The sequence below is a fragment of the Hippopotamus amphibius genome, chromosome 11 (assembly GCF_030028045.1).
Source record: "Hippopotamus amphibius kiboko isolate mHipAmp2 chromosome 11, mHipAmp2.hap2, whole genome shotgun sequence".
Classification (NCBI taxonomy): Eukaryota; Metazoa; Chordata; class Mammalia; order Artiodactyla; family Hippopotamidae; genus Hippopotamus; species Hippopotamus amphibius.
Genome location: NC_080196.1, coordinates 15291738 through 15313287, shown reverse-complemented (window position 1 = coordinate 15313287; position 21550 = coordinate 15291738). Strand labels below are relative to the sequence as shown.

The 21550-nt window shown below is 42.3% G+C and overlaps 1 protein-coding gene across 2 annotated transcripts in view; it reads left to right on the top strand.

Moving 5' to 3' along the window:
* Positions 1 to 21550, top strand: part of MBOAT1 (membrane bound O-acyltransferase domain containing 1) — a 111063-nt gene that overhangs the window by 63245 nt on the left and 26268 nt on the right. For both annotated transcript variants that reach the window (XM_057700412.1, XM_057700413.1), the window contains exons 4-8: positions 1607 to 1702; positions 15594 to 15649; positions 17724 to 17778; positions 19219 to 19402; positions 21286 to 21478. In XM_057700412.1, the coding sequence (XP_057556395.1) occupies positions 1607 to 1702; positions 15594 to 15649; positions 17724 to 17778; positions 19219 to 19402; positions 21286 to 21478 (584 nt within the window). The remainder of the gene's footprint in view (positions 1 to 1606; positions 1703 to 15593; positions 15650 to 17723; positions 17779 to 19218; positions 19403 to 21285; positions 21479 to 21550) is intronic.

Sequence of the window (21550 nt, the reverse complement as noted above, 5' to 3'; positions counted from 1 at the left end):
ATGTCTGGCTTTCCCTTGCTACCAGGTGAATTTTTATTATCCCTACTTTACTATTCCTGAGGTTGAGCTATTCTTCATGAGTTATTTTAATGCGAATTTCTGAATTTCAGTATCCTTTGATGTCAGAATGTATATCTTCCTGTTTTATTACACTTGTTTCAAAGTCATCCTTTGTGAATTTATGTCTGTTTCTAAGGGGCTCCTGAACATTTAAAGATGTTTAATGTTCTCAGTACAGTTCATTTCAACTAACAGTTAAGTGAACCCCTCCTGTGGCCAAGGGTTGGGGTGCTCAAGGTCACAATGAGTTGGGGAAACAGATACATACATATACTTTTAACATTATAATTATATGTTAGCATGTAGTGCTAGAGAAGTGCAGGCAGTAGAGCAGTGAATTGTTTTGGGAGTAGGGGTGGGATGGATAGAGCAAGACTATGCCAGGTGACATCAGAGCTGAACATTATCTGATAATTAGTTTCCAGATAGACCATAGGAGGGAGCAAAGAGTTGCAGGCAGAGGAAGGAAAAAGATACCTGGCTTGAAAATGCAGGATGTAATTGTGGAAAGGGAGCAGTCCAGTGTGGTTTAACACAGGGTAGACTTGGAGCATGGCTGGAGATGAGTCCAGAAAGGAAAGGTAGAGCTTAGCATGCAAAGCACCTTGGATGCTGTATTCAGGAGTTTTGATGTGATTAGATAGTGGGATCCATGGGAGACCTTTAAGACCAGTAACACTTATTTAGTTGTTTGTTCATTCAGCACATAGTAGGTGCCGGAATAGGTGCATGAAACTCAGAGGACCATCCTGCTTTCACGGAGCTTTCAGGCTTGTAAGGGAGACAGTAGTGAATCAGATTATCATATATCTTTATATGTACAAGTTGATGCTTGTTCTGAATGCGGTGTGTGTGTGCACGTGTGCATTGCAGGTTTATATTATAGGATGGTCAGGGCCAGTCTCTGAAGGAGTCAGGGAGTGACCATGAGTAGGTGGTAATTGAAGCCTCAGGCATCAGCAGGGAGGGTCCTGAGCAGAGCACTGGGAACGCTAACGCCTAAGCAGTAGATGGAGGAAGATGAACTGAGCAAGAGCCTTGGAAGAATTGACCAGACAGCTGGGAGGGAAACAAGGAGAATGGAAGCCAAGAGAACAACGTGTTTCAGGAAGGGAGTGGTTGGCATTATGATGATGGTTTGTATTTTAGGAAGATCGTTGTATAAACAGGATGGTTTGTGAAGAGGAGAATCTGGGTGCAGGACCTTACCGGCCAGCGGTTCCCAGCTTGGTCTGCATGTTGGAATCACACCTGCCAGGTGCACCTTTTATCAATGAAATCAGAATAGCTGGGGGTGGGACCAGGTGCTCCCCAGGTGATTCCATTATGCTGCCTGAGTTGAGAATGACTGAAGTCGTCCAGGTGAGAAAAGATGAAGGGCTCAGAGCAGTGGATGTGAAAGTGAGGAGAGGGGATGGCTGGGATGGAGATAGACCAGAGTTGTGACTAATTGAGTGTGGGGAGTGAGGGAGAGGACGAAGAGAAAATAGACTGAGTCTGTTATTGTCATGCCCAATAATCTCATCCTCTGTGTTTTTGGTTCCAGATACTCCTTTTTTGTAGCAATGGGCTACCTTACAATATGCCACATCAGCCGAATATACATCTTCCACTATGGAATTCTCACTACAGATTTTTCTGGGTGAGTATCTTAATTTGTGTGGGGGCGGTTGGACTGCTGACTTTGACTGAGTCCCTTGGAGTCTGTAAAGACCAAGCATGCACGTAAGAATCATCGGTGGCTGCTTAAATCCATTGGTAAGACTGTGCTAATGAGGTTGAGGTTGAAGATTTGATTGCCCCGTAAGACGGTGAGCTCTGCTGTGTTGTAAGGCCGGGGTCACAAACTGCGGTCCATGGGCCATATCTGTCCTGCCACCCATTTTTGTAGTTACACTGGGACATTCCCAGGCACTTACTCATTTACGTGTTGTCTCTGGCTGCTTATGCACTGCAGTGGTAGAGCTGAGGAGTTATGACAGAAACCATATGACCCGCAAAAGCCCAAATATTTACTATCTTGCTCTTTACAGAAAAAGTCTGCCAACGCCTGTTCTAAAGCCTTTAACACAGAGTTGGTGTTTCTCTCTTCCTGGTTAATAATACAAAATTCTTCCATACTAGCTGATGAATAATAGATGCTACCCTGAGGCCCTTGAGTGCCCCCTGGCTGCCCTGGCTCCCTGCCCAGATCCCCCAGACTTCTAGCAACGAGAAGGGCAATGCCTGGCACAGCAGGGGTCTCCATACTTCTTGTAAAAATTTTGTCTGTCACCATGGCCTTAACCTGGGGGCCTCCCCTCTCCTGATTGGTCACCGGGTGAAGATGACGGTGGATCTGTGAAAATTCTGTGCTCTGTGGGTGTCTGTTCAGGAACAACTGTGTGTGGATCTTGAGGAGTGGGCCCTAAAGCAGAGCTGCTCCTCGTGCAACATTGTGTGTTACCCACGTTACTTCCTTAGGAGTTTGGTTCTGCTCTCGGCAGGCAGCCTGAGGTCAGGGAGAGCCCAGGTTCTCCTCTCAGGTTGAATTGCCTTTCATTGGATGAGTTGGTAGAGAGTAGACAATGAAGTAAAGAGCTACAACTCACTGCTTATTTGTATGAACTTTGCAAGTTGTACAACTAAAGTGTCCCACTGTGAAGAGGCTTTGGAAGGCAAAGTGTTGTTTGGGACATGAAAACTGTTGCGTTGGAATCTCCATGACTGTGGTTTGGTCTCAGACTGGCTTTTCCGGCACCAGTTCATCTTTCCCTCGGTCCTTTGGATTTTCCCTTTTTCTCTTTGAGTTGCCTCCTTTCTTTATTCCTTTCCTCCCAGATTGTGGACCACCATTTTTCAATTTTTATGAAACAAGTTTACAAACTTCTTTCTGTTTTTTAACGATGTGTATTGCTAGCAAAATATGGAAAATACGGGAGCAACAAAGATAACAGTATAGTTGTGAAGTTATAGCTTTAAAGGTAATTTTAAAATGGTATGATTAAGTTATGAAATAGTAAAATTTTATAACTTAATCAACAAACTTCATTTTTTTGGTTTAACCCCAGAACTGTGTCTCCCCCAAACCCCCATACTTAGAAGAGTTCCTGGCACTGCATAGGTGTCCACTAAAGGAACGAGTTAAATACTCTAGTATTTGTCAGTCCTTTTTTTAATGCTTCCAGGAGCCTCCATTAAACACCCCCTTCAGCCATTTTTGGCTGGGATATTGAACAAAAAACTTTGAAAAACTTTAGCTTAAAGTAGATTATAACCTATTTCTCATCTATATCATCTTTCTTTTTAGGGCACAGACATGTATTCATTTATTCATTTCTACAACCACTTTTTAGTCTGTAACATGCTACACACAGTGCCAAGTGCCAGAGCCACGGTGCATTTTAGCGGGAGGAAAGGTACTTCAGGCAAAGGGAATAGCTCTGCAGGAGCACAGAAATGTGAGGTGCTTGTGGAGGTCCCAGAAAGCCACCTCCCTTTCCCTTACCACCCACATTCTTATGTCACCAGCCTGACAGTCACTGGAATCTGCCCACTGCCCCTCATGCCCAGTGCCACCACCCTGCACCACCGCATGTCTGCACCTTTCCTAATGGGCCATCCTTCCTTCCATTCCGCACCTCTTCTCCAGTCTGTGCTCTCTCTACCCACCAGGAGGTGCTAAACTATCCAAGCCGATGGTGACTTGGACCTGCTTCATCTGCTGCATCGCCTGCTCCCCGTGTGAGCTGCACGTGGCAGCAGTGCAGAAACGTTGAGGGTCTGTGCGTGCCCCCCGTTAGCTGGCGTCTCTGCACCTCCGCCTTGCTCATTCCCCTGATTAGAGGCCCTTTTTCCATCCTTACCCGCTTGGAAATCTCTCACTTCATTTTTTATAAATCAGCTCAAAGATCACTGTTTCACAAAGGTTTCCCTGAGGGCTGCCTCCACCCCTGCCCCCCGCCCCCCGCCGGCCTGGTGAGTCACTGCGTTTGGACCTTGCGTTGCTGGAGGCCTCTCGTCCACTTTCACTGGCTGGTGCTGTCCATCACCCATGAATCATACTCGCGGAGACCCCAGTGCACGGAGTGTTTATAGGTGATGGGCGTGGGCACTTCTGCTCTCATCCACTGATTTGTACGCTTAGCTAGTGTCATGTGTTTATCCCAAACTGGTTTATTCCAGGTTGTATGTATTATAAAGAAGCTGATTACATATGGATGTGAAAGGAGAGAGAGTGGTTTCTCTAAATCTAGGTAGGGTCCTTTGGAAAGTCACCAAAGCAAGTTTAGCATATTAAAAGTAAGAGTGGTTGAATTAAATGCAGTGTGGCTGAGAAAGCCGAAAGGAGGTGGGGAAGGATAATAGAAAGCAAAAATTCTGCACTCAGATTGCTTTGCAAACATCTTTACTTCCTTTTTCCTTCTCAATCTGTGTCAGGGGAAATGACTCTAGAGATAGTGGATGGGGTTTCTGTAAGAGAGTAGCCGTCATTGATCGGATCTACACTCCAAGGAAGGGCTTGGGTCCTGCACTTGGGTTCATTCATTCATCATTCAGCAGACCTGACTGAGAACCTGGGGCAGGCACAGTTATAGGAGACAGGGGTGAGGAAAGACTGCAGAATGAACGTACAGTTACCCACTTCAGGTTTGTATAGGGAGGTCAGATGTGAGCGTGTCACTGTGTACTGGCTTGAAGAGTGTTCCCCACATTCGTGTCCACCTGGAGCCTCAGAATATGTCCTTGTTTGGAGAGAGGACCTTTGCAGATGTAAGTAGTTAAAGTGAGGGCATACTAGATTTGGGTGGGCCCTAAGTTCATTATGACGGGTGTCCTTATAAGAAGGCCACGAGAGAGAGACACACAGAGACATATAGAGGGAAGGTGGCCACATGAAGATGGAGGCAGAGGTAAGAGTGACAAGGAGGTCCAGGGATTGCCGTCAGCCACCAGAAGCTAGGAAGAATCACGGAACAGATTCTCCCCCAGAGCTTCCAGAAAAAAGCAGCTCTGCCAACACGTTGATTTTGGACTTTCTGACTTCCAGAACTGTGAGATGTTAAGTTTCTGGATTTAAGCCACCCAATTTGTGATCATCTGTTATGGCAGCTCTAGGAAACGAATACCCATTGTTATATGATTCACACCCTTTGATGAGCTGACAGCTGTCCTGGGCTCCTGGTCATGCAGGGTTGGAGTACCTCCGCTCTCCACATTTCTCCCTGCTCCCGTTACAGCTCCTCCTCCAGTGGTTTTGTCCATAGAACCGTAAACTCGTGAATGATTGTTTTGTCATTTTTAGTATAATTGGAATTGTGGAAAGTTATCGAAAGGAAAAAATAAAGAGCAAATAAAGGGAAAACAGGCATGTGCTTTTGAAATGGGGTGGATTTGGAGTTTGACAGCAGGGGAGGATGGAAATCAGTTCTTGTCCACTCCACTTTCAGCAGCACAGTCATGATAAACTTTCTTAGGTGGTGTTAGTTCTGTGGCATTTTTGGATCTCCTTGTATTAAGAAATCTCTGACTTTACACACAAAACTGTAGACTGTTTGAATGAGAAAGGGCACTTTAGTTAGGGAAAGGATACAATGAAAATGTGTCTGCTCCTGTAGGTAGGATGTGATTTAGATCCCTAATTGCGGAGTGACCATACTTTATCCAGTTCTTGGAGGGTATGTCTTTTTTTTTTCCACTCATAGAGCATTATTAATCAGCAGCATTATTTTTTTCCTATCACCATAAATGCACAGTGCCTCACTGATAAAAATCCATCTTCTTGGATAATATCAGAAATATAAATGGAGAGGTACGAAGTAACCTGAAATTGACAAGATGTTTTAAATCACAAATGGTCAATAAAAGAGATTTTTTACCAGTGTCTATTCTCATTATGAAAATGCAAGCAACTATCAGTTCTCCTTCAGAATGGAATTTGTTTAACACTACTTTTTTTTTTAGTTTTTTTGGCTGCTTTGGGTCTTTGTTGATGTGCACTGGCGTTCTCTAGTTGAAGTGAGTGGGAGTTACTCTTCGTTGTGGTCTGCTGGCTCTTCATTGCAGTGGCTTCTCTTGTTGCAAAGCATGGGCTCTAGGCTTGCGGGCTTCAGTAGTTGCAGCACACAGGCTCAGTAGTTGCAGCATGCGGGCCCTAGGGTGTGCAGGCTTCAGTAGTTGTGGCACGCTGGCTCAGTGGTTGTGGCTCGAGGGTTCTAGAGAGCGGGCTCAATAGTTGTGGTGCACAGGCTTAGCTGCATGTGGGATATTCTTGGACCAGGACTCAAACCCATGTACTCTGCATTGGTAGGTAGATTCTTAACCACTGAGCCACCAGGGAAGTCCCAAACACTACTTTTGTTTCTGTCTAAAAATCTTAGTTAGGATTTTGTTGAGGAATCAGTGACTTGAAGTTGAACGTGGCCTTTTAAAGCAGTCTGATGTGATAGTTATTCTCTTTTGAGCAGGCATGAGAACCTGTGTGTTTAACATACTTATTTAGAGTAAGAGCACAGACAGGAATTGAACAGGAGTGGATTATGTTAATGTTTGTGTCCAGCAACATATATACGTTTTTAATTTGGGGGAGATCATAAATTTGTACTTCAGATTATTCTAGGGCTTGCGATTTTATTTATCATCCTGAAAGTAATCGAGGTGATGTTAATGGTGAGGATGCCACAAGATACACTTTTATTAGCACTGCTAACGCAGTTTATTCTTTATTTTTTACTTCTTTAAGCTCTTTATTGGAGTATAACTGCTTTACACGGTTGTGCCAGTTTCTGCTGTACAACAAAGTGAATCAGCTGTATTTATACACATGTCCCCATATCCCCTCTCCCCCTCCCTCCCCCGACTCCTCCCCACCCAGCCCTCTAAGTCATGCCCCATCATCGAGTTGTTCTCCCTGTGTTCTGCAGCAGCTTCCTACTAGCTATCTGTTTTACGTTTGGTAGTGTATATATGTCAGTGCTACGCTCTCACTTCGTCCCAGCTTCCTGCTAATGCAATTTATATCAATACAAGTAGAGGCTAGTGTCCTCCGTGTTTTCTCCGTGAATGTGGGTTATTAAAAATACTGGAACATTTACTGTTTTTCCCGGGGAAGCTCAACAATTGCTTGTAATAAAGCTGATACTTGATTCCTTTTAAGTTTTTGATAGTGAACTGATTCTTTTTTGTTCAGAGAAGGGTGCAAATCATGTTTTCTTCTGAAGGAAGCAGCAAGAAGGAACCTTAATTCCTTTTGCAGGCAAGGCAAGATTCAGGCAGATAATTGCTCTCCCATCATGTTGGCAATTTGCATTGCCCATGTGTTTTTTTGTTTGTTTGTTTTAAATATTTATTTATTTGGTTGCACCAGGTCTTAGTTGCGGCATGGGATCTTTAGTTATGGCATGTGGGATCTAGTTCCCTGACCAGGGATCGAACCCGGGCCCCCTGCATTGGAAGGGCGGAGTCTTAGCCACTGGACTACCAGGGAAGTCCTGTCCATCTGTTTTTGAAAACATTATGAAATGAGAACTCATAAGCTGCTAGTGAGAGTAAAAATTGGTACAACCATTCTGGAAGACAACTTAGCCATAAGTTATTTATTTACTTATTTATTTATTTTTGGTTGCATCAGGTCTTAGTTGCGGCACATGGGCTCAGTAGTTGTGGCGTGCAGGCTTACTTGCCCAAGGCATGTAGGATCTTAGTTCCATGACCAGGGATCAAACCCAAGTCCCTTGCATTGGAACGTGGATTCTCAACCACTGGACCACCAGGGAAGTCCCAGCCATACATTTTAAGGATTTTTTAAAAGTTTATATCCTGTAATAGGATAAATTCCTAGGAACTGAATTACCTTAAGGAAATCAAATTTATTCATAAGCATGTTCAACTACTGTCAATAATAGTGCAAAATTGGAAGCATCCTAAATGGTCCAAAAGAGGTGTGGTGATGTCTTTAAAGAATGTTTAATGACACTGGAAGGTGCTTACAATATAATGGGAAATCAAAAGCACAAAACAGATACATGTATTAAGATGCCGTTTTTATGAATGTGGACATGCGTAGAAAAATGTGGAAGGAAATACATGCTAAGAGCAATTCTGTCTGGGGTTGGGGGTTGGTATTTATTGGTGATTTAAAAAATGGTATTATTGGGGCTTCCTAGGTGGCACAGTGGTTAAGAATCTGCCTGCCAATTCAGGGGACACGGGTTCGATCCCTGCTCCAGGAAGATCCCACATGCTGCGGAGCAACTGAGCCTGTGCACCACAACTGTTGAGCCTGTGCTTTAGAGCCCGTAAGCCACAACTATTGAGCCCATGTGCTGCAACTACTGAAGCCCACATGCCTAGAGCCTGTGCTCCACAACAAGAGAAGCCACGGCAATGAGGAGCCCGTGCACCACAACGAAGAGTAGCCCCCACTCACCACAACTAAAAGCCCATGCACAGGAAAAAAAAAAAAAAAAAAAAGATCCAACACAGCCAATAAATACATAAATTTATAAAAAAAAAGGTATTATTTTATATGATCATACTAATCAGAAATTCCAAATGTCATTTAAATATATTTGAATGCATACTATGCGTGTATATCGTGGTGCACTGCAGCTTACATCAGTGGAACAATAGCCAGTTGTGTTCCTGCTTATCCTGTTGGAAACTCGAGAAATATCACTTGCCTGTACCCCTTGGAGTAGTGGAGACCATTTGCCCTCTTTTTCCATGGGAGATGTTTTTCTTTTTAGTTTATGACATCCTGATCACTCCACCTGGCCAGCCCAGTACATGCAAATAACTGGGTTCTATAATATGGAAAAAAGCAGAGCTACTTGCCAGAGATTTGCATATTTCATGTTTCTCCTTCGGGCTACTGCCAGCTTTTCAGTAATCAGCACTATCATTTGGAATTTAATTCTGAGGACATGAGTATAAGTTATAACAAGTGTATTTGGTGGGTTCCTGTTAAAATGTAGAGCTGGTGATTTTGTTGTTGCGTGCCAAAGTATAGAGATTAGATTTTGAAAAAGATTACGGAAAGAGTAAAAGCCCATTCTACTCGGAGGGACCACTGGATGGGTCTGAACAGACACCAGGGAACTCTGAAGTGAGCCCAGAAGAGTTACCGTTGCCTTCATTTGCAGCCCTAGGAAGCCTGGTTGAACCATGTTCTTTCTTTTCTGAGACTCCAGGAGTCTTGTTTTCTTCCCCCAGGCTAGCATAGTTGATAGAAGTTTGGGAGCAGTCTACTAAAGGTGTACTGTCATCATTCCCCCCTTCAGTAATCCAGGGAGCAGGGGGTACTGCAGGGGCAGAAACAGCACCCTCCTGTCTGTCCCTCAGCTGCTGGGTCCAGTCCAGGGGCTGCAGTTTGCACTGTACCTTGGTGCCCCTGGTTGTTGTGCAAGATGGCAGCCCCAGCCTAGGTTGTGGCTGATTGGAAGCTTGCTGTGCTTGGATTCTCTCATCCTGCCAAACTTCTTGCTTGCCTGACTCCTTGTTTTTCCTGGTATGTATGTATTATAAGTGGATTTGTATTATAAATAAAGAAATGATGAAAATATAAAGTATAACTTTTTGGATCTAAAATTACCTCTTAGGGAAAATAAGATCCTTGAATGTCAGATTTGGCTTGATCACCCAGCTGTGATTGGTTGGCTCGTTTGACACTCTGACTGATGACTACATCATCTCGTTGTTCCATCCCAGCTTTACCAGGACAGAGAACTTAATCACTTCATGTCCAAAGATTAAGGTAAAACAGGCAGATTATACTGGAATATTGCTCAAAACAGAGTTTTGCATAATGTTTTAAAAACAGGTTAGTTTTTGTTGGGAGTTGATATGGAAAATGGACATGGATGAATGGGTAACACTTCTGGTAAATTGCCCAAAGTCTGTATCAGAAGGCATTTTGCGTGTGTGTGTGTGTGTGTGTGTGTGTATGGTGGGGAGAGGGGAGTGGCAGAGTTCTTTATTTTAACTCTAAACATATCTCCATCTGCCTGTCTTCCCCTTACTTTATTTTCCCCTATATTTCTTTATCCAAATAAGACTAATAATTTTAGGATCAGGAAGAAAAAATCATTTTCTTTGGCTTTTTTTTTTTTTTAATCATGAAAAAAATCCGCAGGACAAAAGACAAGTGGCTGTACCTCAGCCATGCTGGACTCAAGTCTTGGTTTCAGATTGGTCAGATGGTTCCCACAGAATCAAGGGCAGGGCCTCTGACTGGTGAGTGTGTGAAAATCCAAGGACAGGGCGCACTTCTCAGGGAACGATAACCTGCGTACAGCTAAGGCCTCATTGTCCTGAGGAAGTCCTTCGGCTGCATCAAGGAGCCTTTCTGTGTCCTTGGTGTGCTTGTAGTATGTGCTTGTATCTCCCGGGTGTTGTGTTTTTGCTGAAAAAAGCATGAATTCCAATCACAAACCAACAAACATGTCTCAGAATATGTTTTGATTGAGATGCAACATGGATGGTATTCGACTTTTATCCTAAGTCAGTAACTCTACGAATTTGACTCTGAAATCTCCGTAAGCTATGCAGTCTGAGTTAGGCATCTGATCTACTATCGGTTTAAATAAATCAATCAATGAAAAAGCGTTCAGAATGAACTTCCTCTGAGCAGGAGCATATCGTGCTCTTCCTTACACCCACAGAAAACTAAGAATGTAGGAGGAGTCTTAACTCCATTTCCTTTTCCACAAGTTGTCAGTATGTTGTGTTTTATAAGCCCATGATCACGTGTGAGTCGTTTCTTAAGCTGCTAGAAACTTCTTCATATGTTTAAAATAGAAGCAATATACTATTGAAAGTATAGCCTGCATGTTGTGTAACAATATTTGGTCCATAGCTTCTTATTTTCTCCCCCCGAAAGGGACATTTTTTTCCTAAAGAATGATAACAGTAGGGTTCTTACATAGACTCAAAGGTGCAGATTTCACATGGAATAACTGTTATTTATTTACATTGATCTAGATATTCAGTAGTGTGTATTGCATTAGTCTAGGTTCTCTGAGAAGTGGGTGCCAAGATAGGAACAGATGTATGAGATTTGTTGGGTGAAATACCCATAAAAGAAAACAGGGAGGCAACTAGATGAGGCTGGGAGAGCCATTGGATTGAAATGCACTTCTGACCCCTGAGATGGGAAAGGGAAGGAAGGAAGAGAGGTCTTGGACTGCAGTGCAATTCTAAGCATGTTTCAGCGAGTTCAGTGGTAAGTCCCGGAGCTGGAATTTCCCGACTGAGGAGAACCTGGTCTGGAGGGTCCTGCTGGGTACTCTCCTGTGCTCAGTCATTGTCTGGGTGCAGCCTCAGGGAGGCAAGGGCCCAGCACGAGCAAGGTGCTGGAATCAGAGGATGCAGCTGGAGCCAGTCAGTTACATATACCCAGCAGGGGACCTGAGAGGTGCTTTCTCATGGCAGCTGCTTTTGTGAATAGATACTAAGTGCTTTGCTGACGGTGTGCCTAATTATGGAATACATTAACTCTAACCCCAGATAGAGGACAACAAGCGTTACATTTCTTTTTTTTTTAATTTTTATTTTATATTGGAGTATAGTTGATTAACAATGTTGTGTTAGTTTCAGGTGTACAGCAAAGTGATTCAGTTATACATGTACATGTATCTATTCTTTTTTCAAATTCTTTTCCCATTTAGGTTATTACAAAATACTCAGAGTTCCCTGTGCTATAGGTCCTTGTTGGTTATCCATTTTAAAAACAGCAATGTTTGTACATGTCAATCCCAAACTCCCAATCTTTCCCCCGCTTCCCCCTGGGTAACCACAAGTTCGTTCTCCAAGTCTGAGTCTGATTCTGTTTTGTGAATAAGTTCATTTGTATCGTTTTTTTATGCTTCTGCACATAAGTGATATCATATGATATTTGTCTTTCTCTGTCTGACTTACTTCACTTAGTATGATAATCATGTCCATCCATGTTGCTGCAGATGGCATTATTTCATTCTTTTTTTTATGGCTGAGTAATATTCCATTGTATATATATACCATATCTTCTTTATCCATTCCTGTCTTCTATAGAGACAGAAGGACAGGCTAATTCCATGACACATTTTGTTTATGGATATATCAATTTTTTAGACCCTTTGAAAATGAAGTTATGAAGTAAATCAAATGTAGAAACTTGGTTTGCAAATTGCATGGTCACCAGAATGTGTGTCCCAAATTATAAAAAATTTGTGCTGGGCTCTGTGTAAAGAAGGCTGGGAGTTTAGGTCTTGTTACTGATTCCTTAGATTTACAGTCTTCCGGAGGAAAAAAAAAAAGGACAAAAGGTTTGGAAAACAAAAAATAGTCATGTTTGGCAACTACCTTGAATGAGATGCTTAGGGTGAGTTGCTTTCAAGAAAAACAGCTCTCGGCATGTTCTGGGTCAGAAGTCTCGTTGAATATCAAGCAGATGAGCTGTGAAGTTATCAATATATTGGTCTGTAAGACCAGATTGCTCTTATAGAAAGTTTTGATGTAATCCTTACTTCTAGGACCCAAACCTCTGTGTTCTGGAAGCAGTTATTTTTTTCACTATAAAAGGGCGTGATCAAAATCAGTGTCAGCTCTGAGCATGTCTTGCTGCCCTAGAATGACCACCGTGGGGGCTCCCTTGTCTGCCACCCCCACTTCTCCCCAGTCCTGAGAGCAAGTTGCCCCTCCCTTCCACAGTCAGAGGACTCACTTCCCCTTCTCTTCGCTTTACACAACATTAGGAATCTTGTTTCAAACATTGGCCACTGGGCTTTTGCAAAGATGATATAAAGTTGGGCGTAGGTGTTAAGATTTCAAAGGGCATTTGTTGACACTTTCTTTAAAATAGTTTATCTTATTAGTTCATATTGATAGTTTAAAATATTACATGATTATTTTAAAGATATGGAAAATGGGAATGAGAATGAGAGGAATTAAAGAGGAAAATGGACTCTCAGAGAGGTGGCTGAGTGCAATGGACAAATCAGTTTTGGCCTAAAGGTGGTTTGTGTCCAATCCCATCCTCCCACACCTGAGTGTGGCCTGAGCGCAGGACACAGAGGCTGTGTGGCATCCTAGGGTCATCCCAGGGATGCTCTTATAGGACGCTGACCAACCTCATCTTTCTATGTAAATGAGCCATCAGTCCATACAGGTCAGAGATGGCAAGTTCATTAAGAAGCTATGAGAATGGAGATCAGAAAACCAGACTAACTTAGAGGGTTTGAAGGAAAGTATGGTAGTTGGGCAGTGGGATTTTATCTTGTCTCATTGGGCAAAAATAAAGCTATTAAAGGTACAAAGCTAGGCTAGATGATTGGAAAAACAGTTATTTTGATTGCAGCTTTATCAAGATATAATTTGCATACCATACAATTCACCCATGTAAAGTATACAATTCAGCAGCTTTTAGCATGTACGCAGAGTGAATTTACAGAGTGTAACCATTTACCACAGTCAATTTTACATTTTCATCACCCCCACCCCCACCCAAAGAAACCTCTATGCGTTAGCTGTCACTCCTCATTTCCTCCCAATTCCCCCAGCCTTAGGCAACCAGCCGTCTCCTTCATTTCTCTATGGATTTGCCTATTCTAGACATTTCGTATAAATGGAACCATACAATACGTGGCCATTGGTGTCTGGCTTCTCTCAGCATAATGTTGTATCCATGTTATAGCCGGTAGCAGTGCTTCATTCTTTTTATTGCTGAATGATATTCTATTGGATGGATGTATCACATTTTATTTATCCATTCCTCAGTTGATGGACATTTGGGTTATTTCTTTTTGGGCTGTTAAGAATAGTGTTGCTCTGAACATGCACGTACAAGTTTTTGTGTAGACACATTTTTATTTCCCATGGGTGTATACCTAGGAGCGGAATTGCTTGGTCATATGGTAATTCTATGTTTAACCTTTTGAAAAACTGTCATACTATTATGAGGGTTTCAGTTCTCCACCTTGCAGCCAACACAATCTGTCTTTTTTGCTTCTGGTCATCGCAGTGCTTGTGAAATGATATCTCATTGTGGGTTTCATTTGCATTTCTCTGATGGTTGATTATTGTTGAGCATCTTTTCATGTGTTTATTCACCATTTGTGTATCTTTTTAAAGATAAATGTCCATTCAGATCCTTTGGCCACTTTTTTAAAGATTTATTATTTATTTATTTATTTATTTTTGGCTGTGTTGGGTCTTAGTTGCAGTATGCAGGATCTTTGTTGAGGCATGTGGCATCTTTCCTTGTGGCGCACAGGCTTCTCTCTAGTTGTGGTGTGTGGGTTTTCTCTTCTCTAGTTGTGGCATGTAGGCTCCAGGCCATGTGGGTTCGGTAGTTGTGGCGTGCTGGTTCCAGAGCTTATGGGCTCTGGAGTTTGCAGCATGCAGGCTCTCTAGTTGAGGTGCTCAAGCTCAGTAGTTGTGGCATGTGGGCTTAGTTGCCTGACCAGGGATTGAACCTGTGTCCCCTGCATTGGAAGGCAGATGCTTTACCACCAGACCACTAGGGGAGTCCCTGGCCATTTTTAAATTGGTTATTTTTTTTTTTTATTATTGAGTTGAAAGAGTTCTTTATATAGTCTAGTACGAGTTCCTTAGCAGATATATGGTTTGCACATATTTTCGTGCATTCTGTGAAATGTCTTCATTTTCTTGATGGTGTGTGTTCTTTGAAACACAAAAATTTTAGGTTTTAATGATATCCATTTAATCTATTTTTTTCCTTTTGTTACTTGTGATTTTGGTGTTACATCTAAGAAGCGATCACGAAATCTAAGGTCATGAAGATTCATGCCTGTTTTTCTTCTAAGAGTTTTATAGTTTAGCTCTTAAATTGAGGTCTTTGAACCATTTTTAGTTACTTTTTGTATGCTTTTTATGTGGATATCTAGTTGTCCCATCACTGTTTGTTGAAAAGACTATTCTTGCCTCCACTGAGTTATCTCGACATGGTTGTTGACATGGGTGTCACTTCTTAGGCTTCTATTTGATGGCTTTTTTTTTCAAGTGAAGATTGGTGCTATTTTTGGTCACTAAATGGTTTATTTACAGGAAGCTACATTTTACAAATGCATCTTTTTACTCTGCATGCATGGAAGAATTGCCTTTAAATAGAACAGAGCATATTAGGATGAAGCCAAAATATATATCCATCCAGGTGGAACCAGGGCACTGGAGTAGGTATCTATCTCCCAAACCAGTGCTGCTTACACTTAAATGTGCATTTGAATTCCGTGGAGAGCTTGTTAAAATGCAGGTTCTCATTTTCTGGGCTGGGAATGGGGTGTGAGAATCTATGTTTCGAACAAACTCCAGACGATACTGGCCCTGGAATTTAGCTTTGAGTAAAAGCGCAAGAGGGACTTTCTGGGGTGATCTTGTTGTTCACTATTGTTCTATCTACTTATTTAAAGTGATTTGGAAGGGAGAGAATTGTTTTGAGTTCCGTGTTTTTGTATTTTATTTTATCATCTTCAAGATGAAGAAACGAGCACGCCGGAAATGGAGTTCACGTTTTCTCCAGCGGCAGTCTGGCCAATCTTGATTTTCTATTTTCCTTTTAGGCCTTTGATGATTGTCACTCAGAAGATCACAACCTTGGCATTCCAAATTCACGACGGTGAGAAAAACAGCCCTCCTTTTGGTTCTAAGAGTGAGCCTGACCTTCAGAGCTCTTCTTTTCCGCTGTAAACACAGTTAGACAAGGGCTGGCAGATCTTGCTACGTCTTGTAAAAAAAACTTTCAGCCCACTTTAATCATAGCTTTTTACTTTCCCAGCTCTTATTTCCCATTTCCCCGCTGAATCTGTAGTCTTGGCGGAAATATCTGCATTGAGAACAGTGGGTTTTCTGTTTAGCTTACGACGTTTTAAATTTAAGTTAATTTATGGCGCTCTCTGCCCTTCATTTCCAAATTCATTAAGAAGAAGTGGCATCCTTTTTCTTTGGTTTAATCTCTGAGAAGCTCATGAGGTAATAAAAGATTAAATACCATTGGCTAGTTAACCATTTTTTGTTGGTGGGGGGGGGGAAGGGGGGGCTTGGAAATTTATCTGAGATTAGCCCGACCCTATAAAAAGCTGGGAAGAGGAAGAATCTTCTGTTTATATAAAACAGAACATTTTCTTCACTCAGGCCCTTCCTGATAATGGCCAGAAGGTATGATTATTTCCACTGTTAATACTGGGTTCCTGGAAAGGAGGATGGCCCTTCCAGCCAGGTGGAAGGTTTCAGTATGGGCTTAAGAGATGCCAGCTGCAGTTAGTAAAGGTATCTTCTCTGGCCCTGGCAAATGCTTTCTGACTGTTGAAACTTCTTTATGTGTTGACAGGTTGGGAAGCTTTAGTCTCCACTAGCCAGTCTTCTCGTTTTTCCTTAAAGCTAGGGAACTGTTTTAATTTCATTTAGACCCTGTTTTTTCCTAGTTCATAGTTGGTGATTTAGTCATTCTGTAGAGAACTGAATAATTTTATTCCAAGGATGGAGTCTTTCTAGGGTGGCCAGCTATCCTGGTTTGCCCAGAACCCAGAGGCTTCCCAGAATATGAGATTTTTAGTGCCCACATCGGCAAAGTCCTGGGCAAAACGCGATGAGTTGGTCAATATTTTTGTACTTGAAAACCATTTGGTAGTGGTTATAGACTAACATTAGCACCATAAGTTAATAGCTAAAATCAATTTAATTTCTGGGATTGCCAGAGCTGTACTATTTGATGACATCTTAGAAAAAAGTATGATTTTTAAAATTAACATTGCTTCTTGGCTTTGTCTTGTTTTTAATACATAGGCTTTTTGCCTAAATTTGCTTTTTAAAGCATTCTCACTTTATCCTGTTTCTTGGAACATCCTTTACATGCAGCAAAATATTTGCCTTTTTCTTTTTTCTTGCGTGTGGGAGGAACAAGTAAATTCCAGAAACACTCTGCCTTCTCTTAGGCATGTTTGAGTTGCCTTGATGGTCGGTGACCATAATCAATCTTAGCAGAATATACAGTTTTAAAGTCAACTTCTTTTGCTTTTAAGATGACAGTTCGGTTTCCCTGACATACAAATTTTATAGGAAGCGCAAATGTGTTTTGGTTGGGAGTTTTTCTGGCATGGATGAGTTTTAAAAGAAGAAAAACCTCTTGATAATTCTTTTGTGTTTTCCCTGTACTCAGGGTTACTTTTCCTGTTTTTTTTTTTTTTTTTTGGAAGAGGAAAGTCCCTTATTCCTTTCCCCATTCCCGTCCCTTCCCAGCTTATAGCAGGTGTCTGCACCCAGCACAATCAGGGAGGCAGTTAGGCAGGTGTAGGCTGCAAAGGCAGACTTATGTCTCTCACGGACCAATGAAACTGTGTACAGCGCGGTAAGCAGTGTATAAGGTGTGGAGGGTTCTCTGGGATCAGTGTTCATACTATGCGAATTAAATAGGGGTAACCCCTGAATTCTCCACTCTTCATAAGAACCTATAGAGACTTTCCTCCTCACACATGTCCTTATAGGCAGCCCTTTGATCCAGGGCATTTAAAGAAATGGAAAACGGGGACTTTTTATGATTGATAAAACAAAAATGAATCACTTCTTTCAAGTGAGTTTTTAGAAGCCTCCCTTAGGATTTAGTTATCTACTTCACTTCAGACATCTTATTTCTTTTTTTTTTTTTTTTTTTTTTTTTTTTCAGACATCTTATTTCTAAATATTTCTTTTCATAGGATTAGGTCGAAGGGCTGAAGATCTTTCCACTGAGCAACATCAACTTGCTGTAAAGTAAGTCTGACAATATATTCCCAAGCCCTTTGGGTATCAGTATCGCGAGATCTTCCTTTTTTATATGGATGTAATATTGTTCATTGGATGAAGCTACTATTGATGGACACTTGGGTTGTGTACCAGTCTTTGTCTTTTATAAATGGTGAGCCATGATAATCTTGTCCATAGGTCATTTAAATGGGTTTGGATATAGCTGTAGGATTGAGTCCCAGAACTGAGAGTGTTAGGCCAAAGGTAAATGGCTCTGTTTTTGCAGTTGTTCTGTCTATTCCAGAATTATTTTTGTTGGGCATGTATCTGGGGGTCCTCAAGAAACAGTTGGTTATCAGTGCCCATCAGTACGATTATGCTGGCCTGAAAAAAGATAAGAAGTAGGGTTGGAGAGAGAAATGTGGGCTGGGGCATAGGAGGAAGGGGGAAGCTGAAGGCTTGAAGGTGGACTTTGGCCCCTGTTGATGTGTAGTAGAAAGGGGATGGGTGTCAGAGAGGAAGGGAGGCTGTGTAGAGCAGAGGAACGTTCCCCCTGATGGGGGAACGGAAGTGGCACGTGGGGTAGCACATGGGGGAGAGTGGCACAGCCAGGAGGGAGGGCTCCTACTGGAGAGTAGCAGGAAATAACTGGGATATGTAACAGAGGGTTCCAGCCTCATTCCTTCATTAAGGAATTGGGACTTGGAAGCAGTGTTGAAGGAACCACTGGAAGAGTCTCTGCTAAGCATCACAGGGGTGTAAATGCTCTGATGTGTAATTCCAGTGACTAGTTAGCAGTAGCATTCGAGGAAGGCTTTCCCCACAATTCTGTCCTGCTAGAAGAGCATGCCCTTTAAAAGGCTGTTAAAACACCAGCAGAACTGGTCTCTACAGAATTTTTTCCTGTCACTACCCTTGTCTGTTGTCCAGGACCTCGTGCTTGGATGCCAAAGCAGACAAGAGACTGTTACAGTGATAATTTTGTGTGGCATCTTCAAATGGAAACCGGTTCCACCCATCGTTTGTTTTGTATTTATTTTGGCAGTTGGGAGGGAGTTTTCCCATTTCAAAGCATGTCAACCAACTCACATTAAGTTGGGTTCCCACCCTGCCTTATGTTTATTTCCTTCATTTTCTCTGGTAGACAGACAGCCAAGGTTGTTGAGAAAGAACATTTCCCAGCCTCAGGGTGGCCTTTGCCCTGGTCCTGGCCCTCTGCCTATATAGCTGTAGGTGGCCAGCAGAGGGCGCCACAGAGTGCCATGCCTTCTCTGAACCACCCATCTCATGAACCACCTTTCAACTAGATTTCTCTTGGAGATGGATTTTTGAAGAACCAGAAGGAAAGATCATGCCACGTTTAACAACGCACAAAGACAACACCTGTGTTTACAATTGGCATATTTGCAAATATGAAAGTAAAATCAAAGACTGAAGACTCTTCAACTTTTTACTTTATTTTCTCAGAGCAAAACCCTCCTTTTTGGAATATGTAAGCTACCTTCTCAACTTCATGAGTGTCATAGCAGGCCCTTGTAACAATTTCAAGGATTATACAGCCTTCATTGAGGGGAGACATATACACATGAAGTTGCTGGAAGTGAACTGGAAGGAAAAAGGCTTCCACAGCCTGCCAGAACCTTCTCCCACTGTAAGTTTTTAGTGCTGAGTATTTACCCAGAGGTCCAGAAAATAGAGCTTTGTTGCCGGGGCTGACTGTCACTTTTAATTGTTCTAATTAAAAAGCCAAACAGTTTACCAGAAACCTTGCCTGATAACTTTTTCCCCCTGTTTGTTTAAAATATCAATATTAGTATTTATTTGCAGTAGTTCTCTGTGTTGGAGCAACAGATGTTTATTTCACAGAGACACGCATTGGCTGGGACTATTGAAGCAATTAATCCATTTGCCAGCCAGCCAGTATTTAGTGCCTACAGTGTGCCTACCATTGTGCGTGTTAACACATTCAAATTTATGGGTGTTTTCTCTTTATGAATAGAAATTCATAGACAGCCAAAGGATGCTATGTCATAAATGGGGGAGGGAGAAAGAGTTGGGACCAGAACAAATGTACTTTTTATTGCAGAGCCTGCTTATGGCAAGGAAAACCAGTTTTACGCTGGCAAGCCTGTAGTTTGGTCTTATTGACTTTGAGAGATTTTAGGTGGTTTTTTGAAATAATATTTTCATTTTAATCTGAAATGTCTTAATCTCAAATTAGTCAACATGAGGATAATTCATTGAACTTTGCAAATTTGCTGAATTTATCCAGATCAAATATCCTGTATTTAAGGGAAACTTGTAATTAATTGAAGGGATGGGGAACATTGGAGAGGGAGAAATTGAGGATAACAAATATTTTTAAAGTGCTACCATCAGGCAATGTTAAGTATTTGAAAATTTAAGTGATTAATTGTGTATCTTCAGAGAGTTTTGACACAGTCGCGTCCTCCGCACTGTATGGTTTGTGAGATGTGTCAGCCCCAGTGGCTTTATTGACATAATCTAGGAGTGAGGTCACCATGGCTGGGAGACATCAAAGTAAGCACAGGTGCTTCTAAGCAGTATCTGTCACAGGGGTGCTGCGTTTCACATATTACTTTTATTTGGAAAATATAATGAGAGCCTTCACACTGCCCTCCAAGGATTCGCTTACATTTTTGTGCACAGAGAACATGAAGCGGTGGGGTTGCATTTTGGCTAAAACCACATGGGTGGGAGGGGCTGGCGTGCTCTAGCTGCTGCCGCCTCAGTGGCCTTGTGGTAGTTAAGCACTGGGCGCACTTAACCGTGAGCCTGGTGCTGTTCTCGGTCCCTTGTAAATATTCACACGCTGAAACCCTAAGCCACCCTGTGAGGGAGGTGCTATTGCTGTCCCTATATTACAAATAAAAATAGTCTGTTTTTATAAAGTTGGGAACTATAATTCTGTTGATGTTTGGAACGTCAGGGAAACAGGCAAAATGACCCCATCCAGAGGAACTGAAAACCTCCGTGTATCTTAACCCCAGGGCAGACGGCATGTGAACCATCCAGGAAGGTTTTCTAAAGCTCACTACCTGCCCATGTCATGGCTCAGACATGCAATCTTGTGCACAGAATCCTTCCTAACGAAGCCTCTATGCTCCTTGCTGCTGATTCAGACCTATTTCCTTGGCTCTGCTGGCTGTAGGAATGCAAGGCCAATGGCTCTTTCTGATGCAAGACTGCCTCCCTGTAATGTTATTGATTTCACGTGTGTTTTGGGTAATAAAACCACCTGCCCTTTGTTGGTAGAATGTGCCAAGAAAAATTTTCTTCTGGTTTAGATCCATCCAGCCCTCAGGTGTCAGAGGTGTATTCTGCATCTAAGTATAGCACGTGTGCCCATCATCCGGTACGTGCCCTGAAGAAGAATGCTTGTTGCCACTCCTTCTAGAGAATATTGCCAAAGCCGCTATGAAACGGCTTTGATCGTAACGGGCTGTTGCCAAAACTGTTTTCCTCATGCCGGTGTCTTCTAAATGATCACCTTATCTTCCTTCCCATTTTCAGGGAGCTGTGATACACAAATTGTGCGTGACCTTGGTGTCTCTCCTTTTGTTTTTGACGCTTACCAAGAACTTCCCTGTCACCTGTCTGGTTGACGAATGGTTTGTTCATGAAGCAAACTTTCTGACCCGACTCTGCTACTTATATGTCGTCATGCATGCCGCGAAGCCCAAATATTACTTTGCCTGGACGTTAGGTGAGTTTGATGGAGGGCGCTCAATGCATGAGGGAAAAATGATACTTCTTGGACGGCTTGGCCAGAGCAACA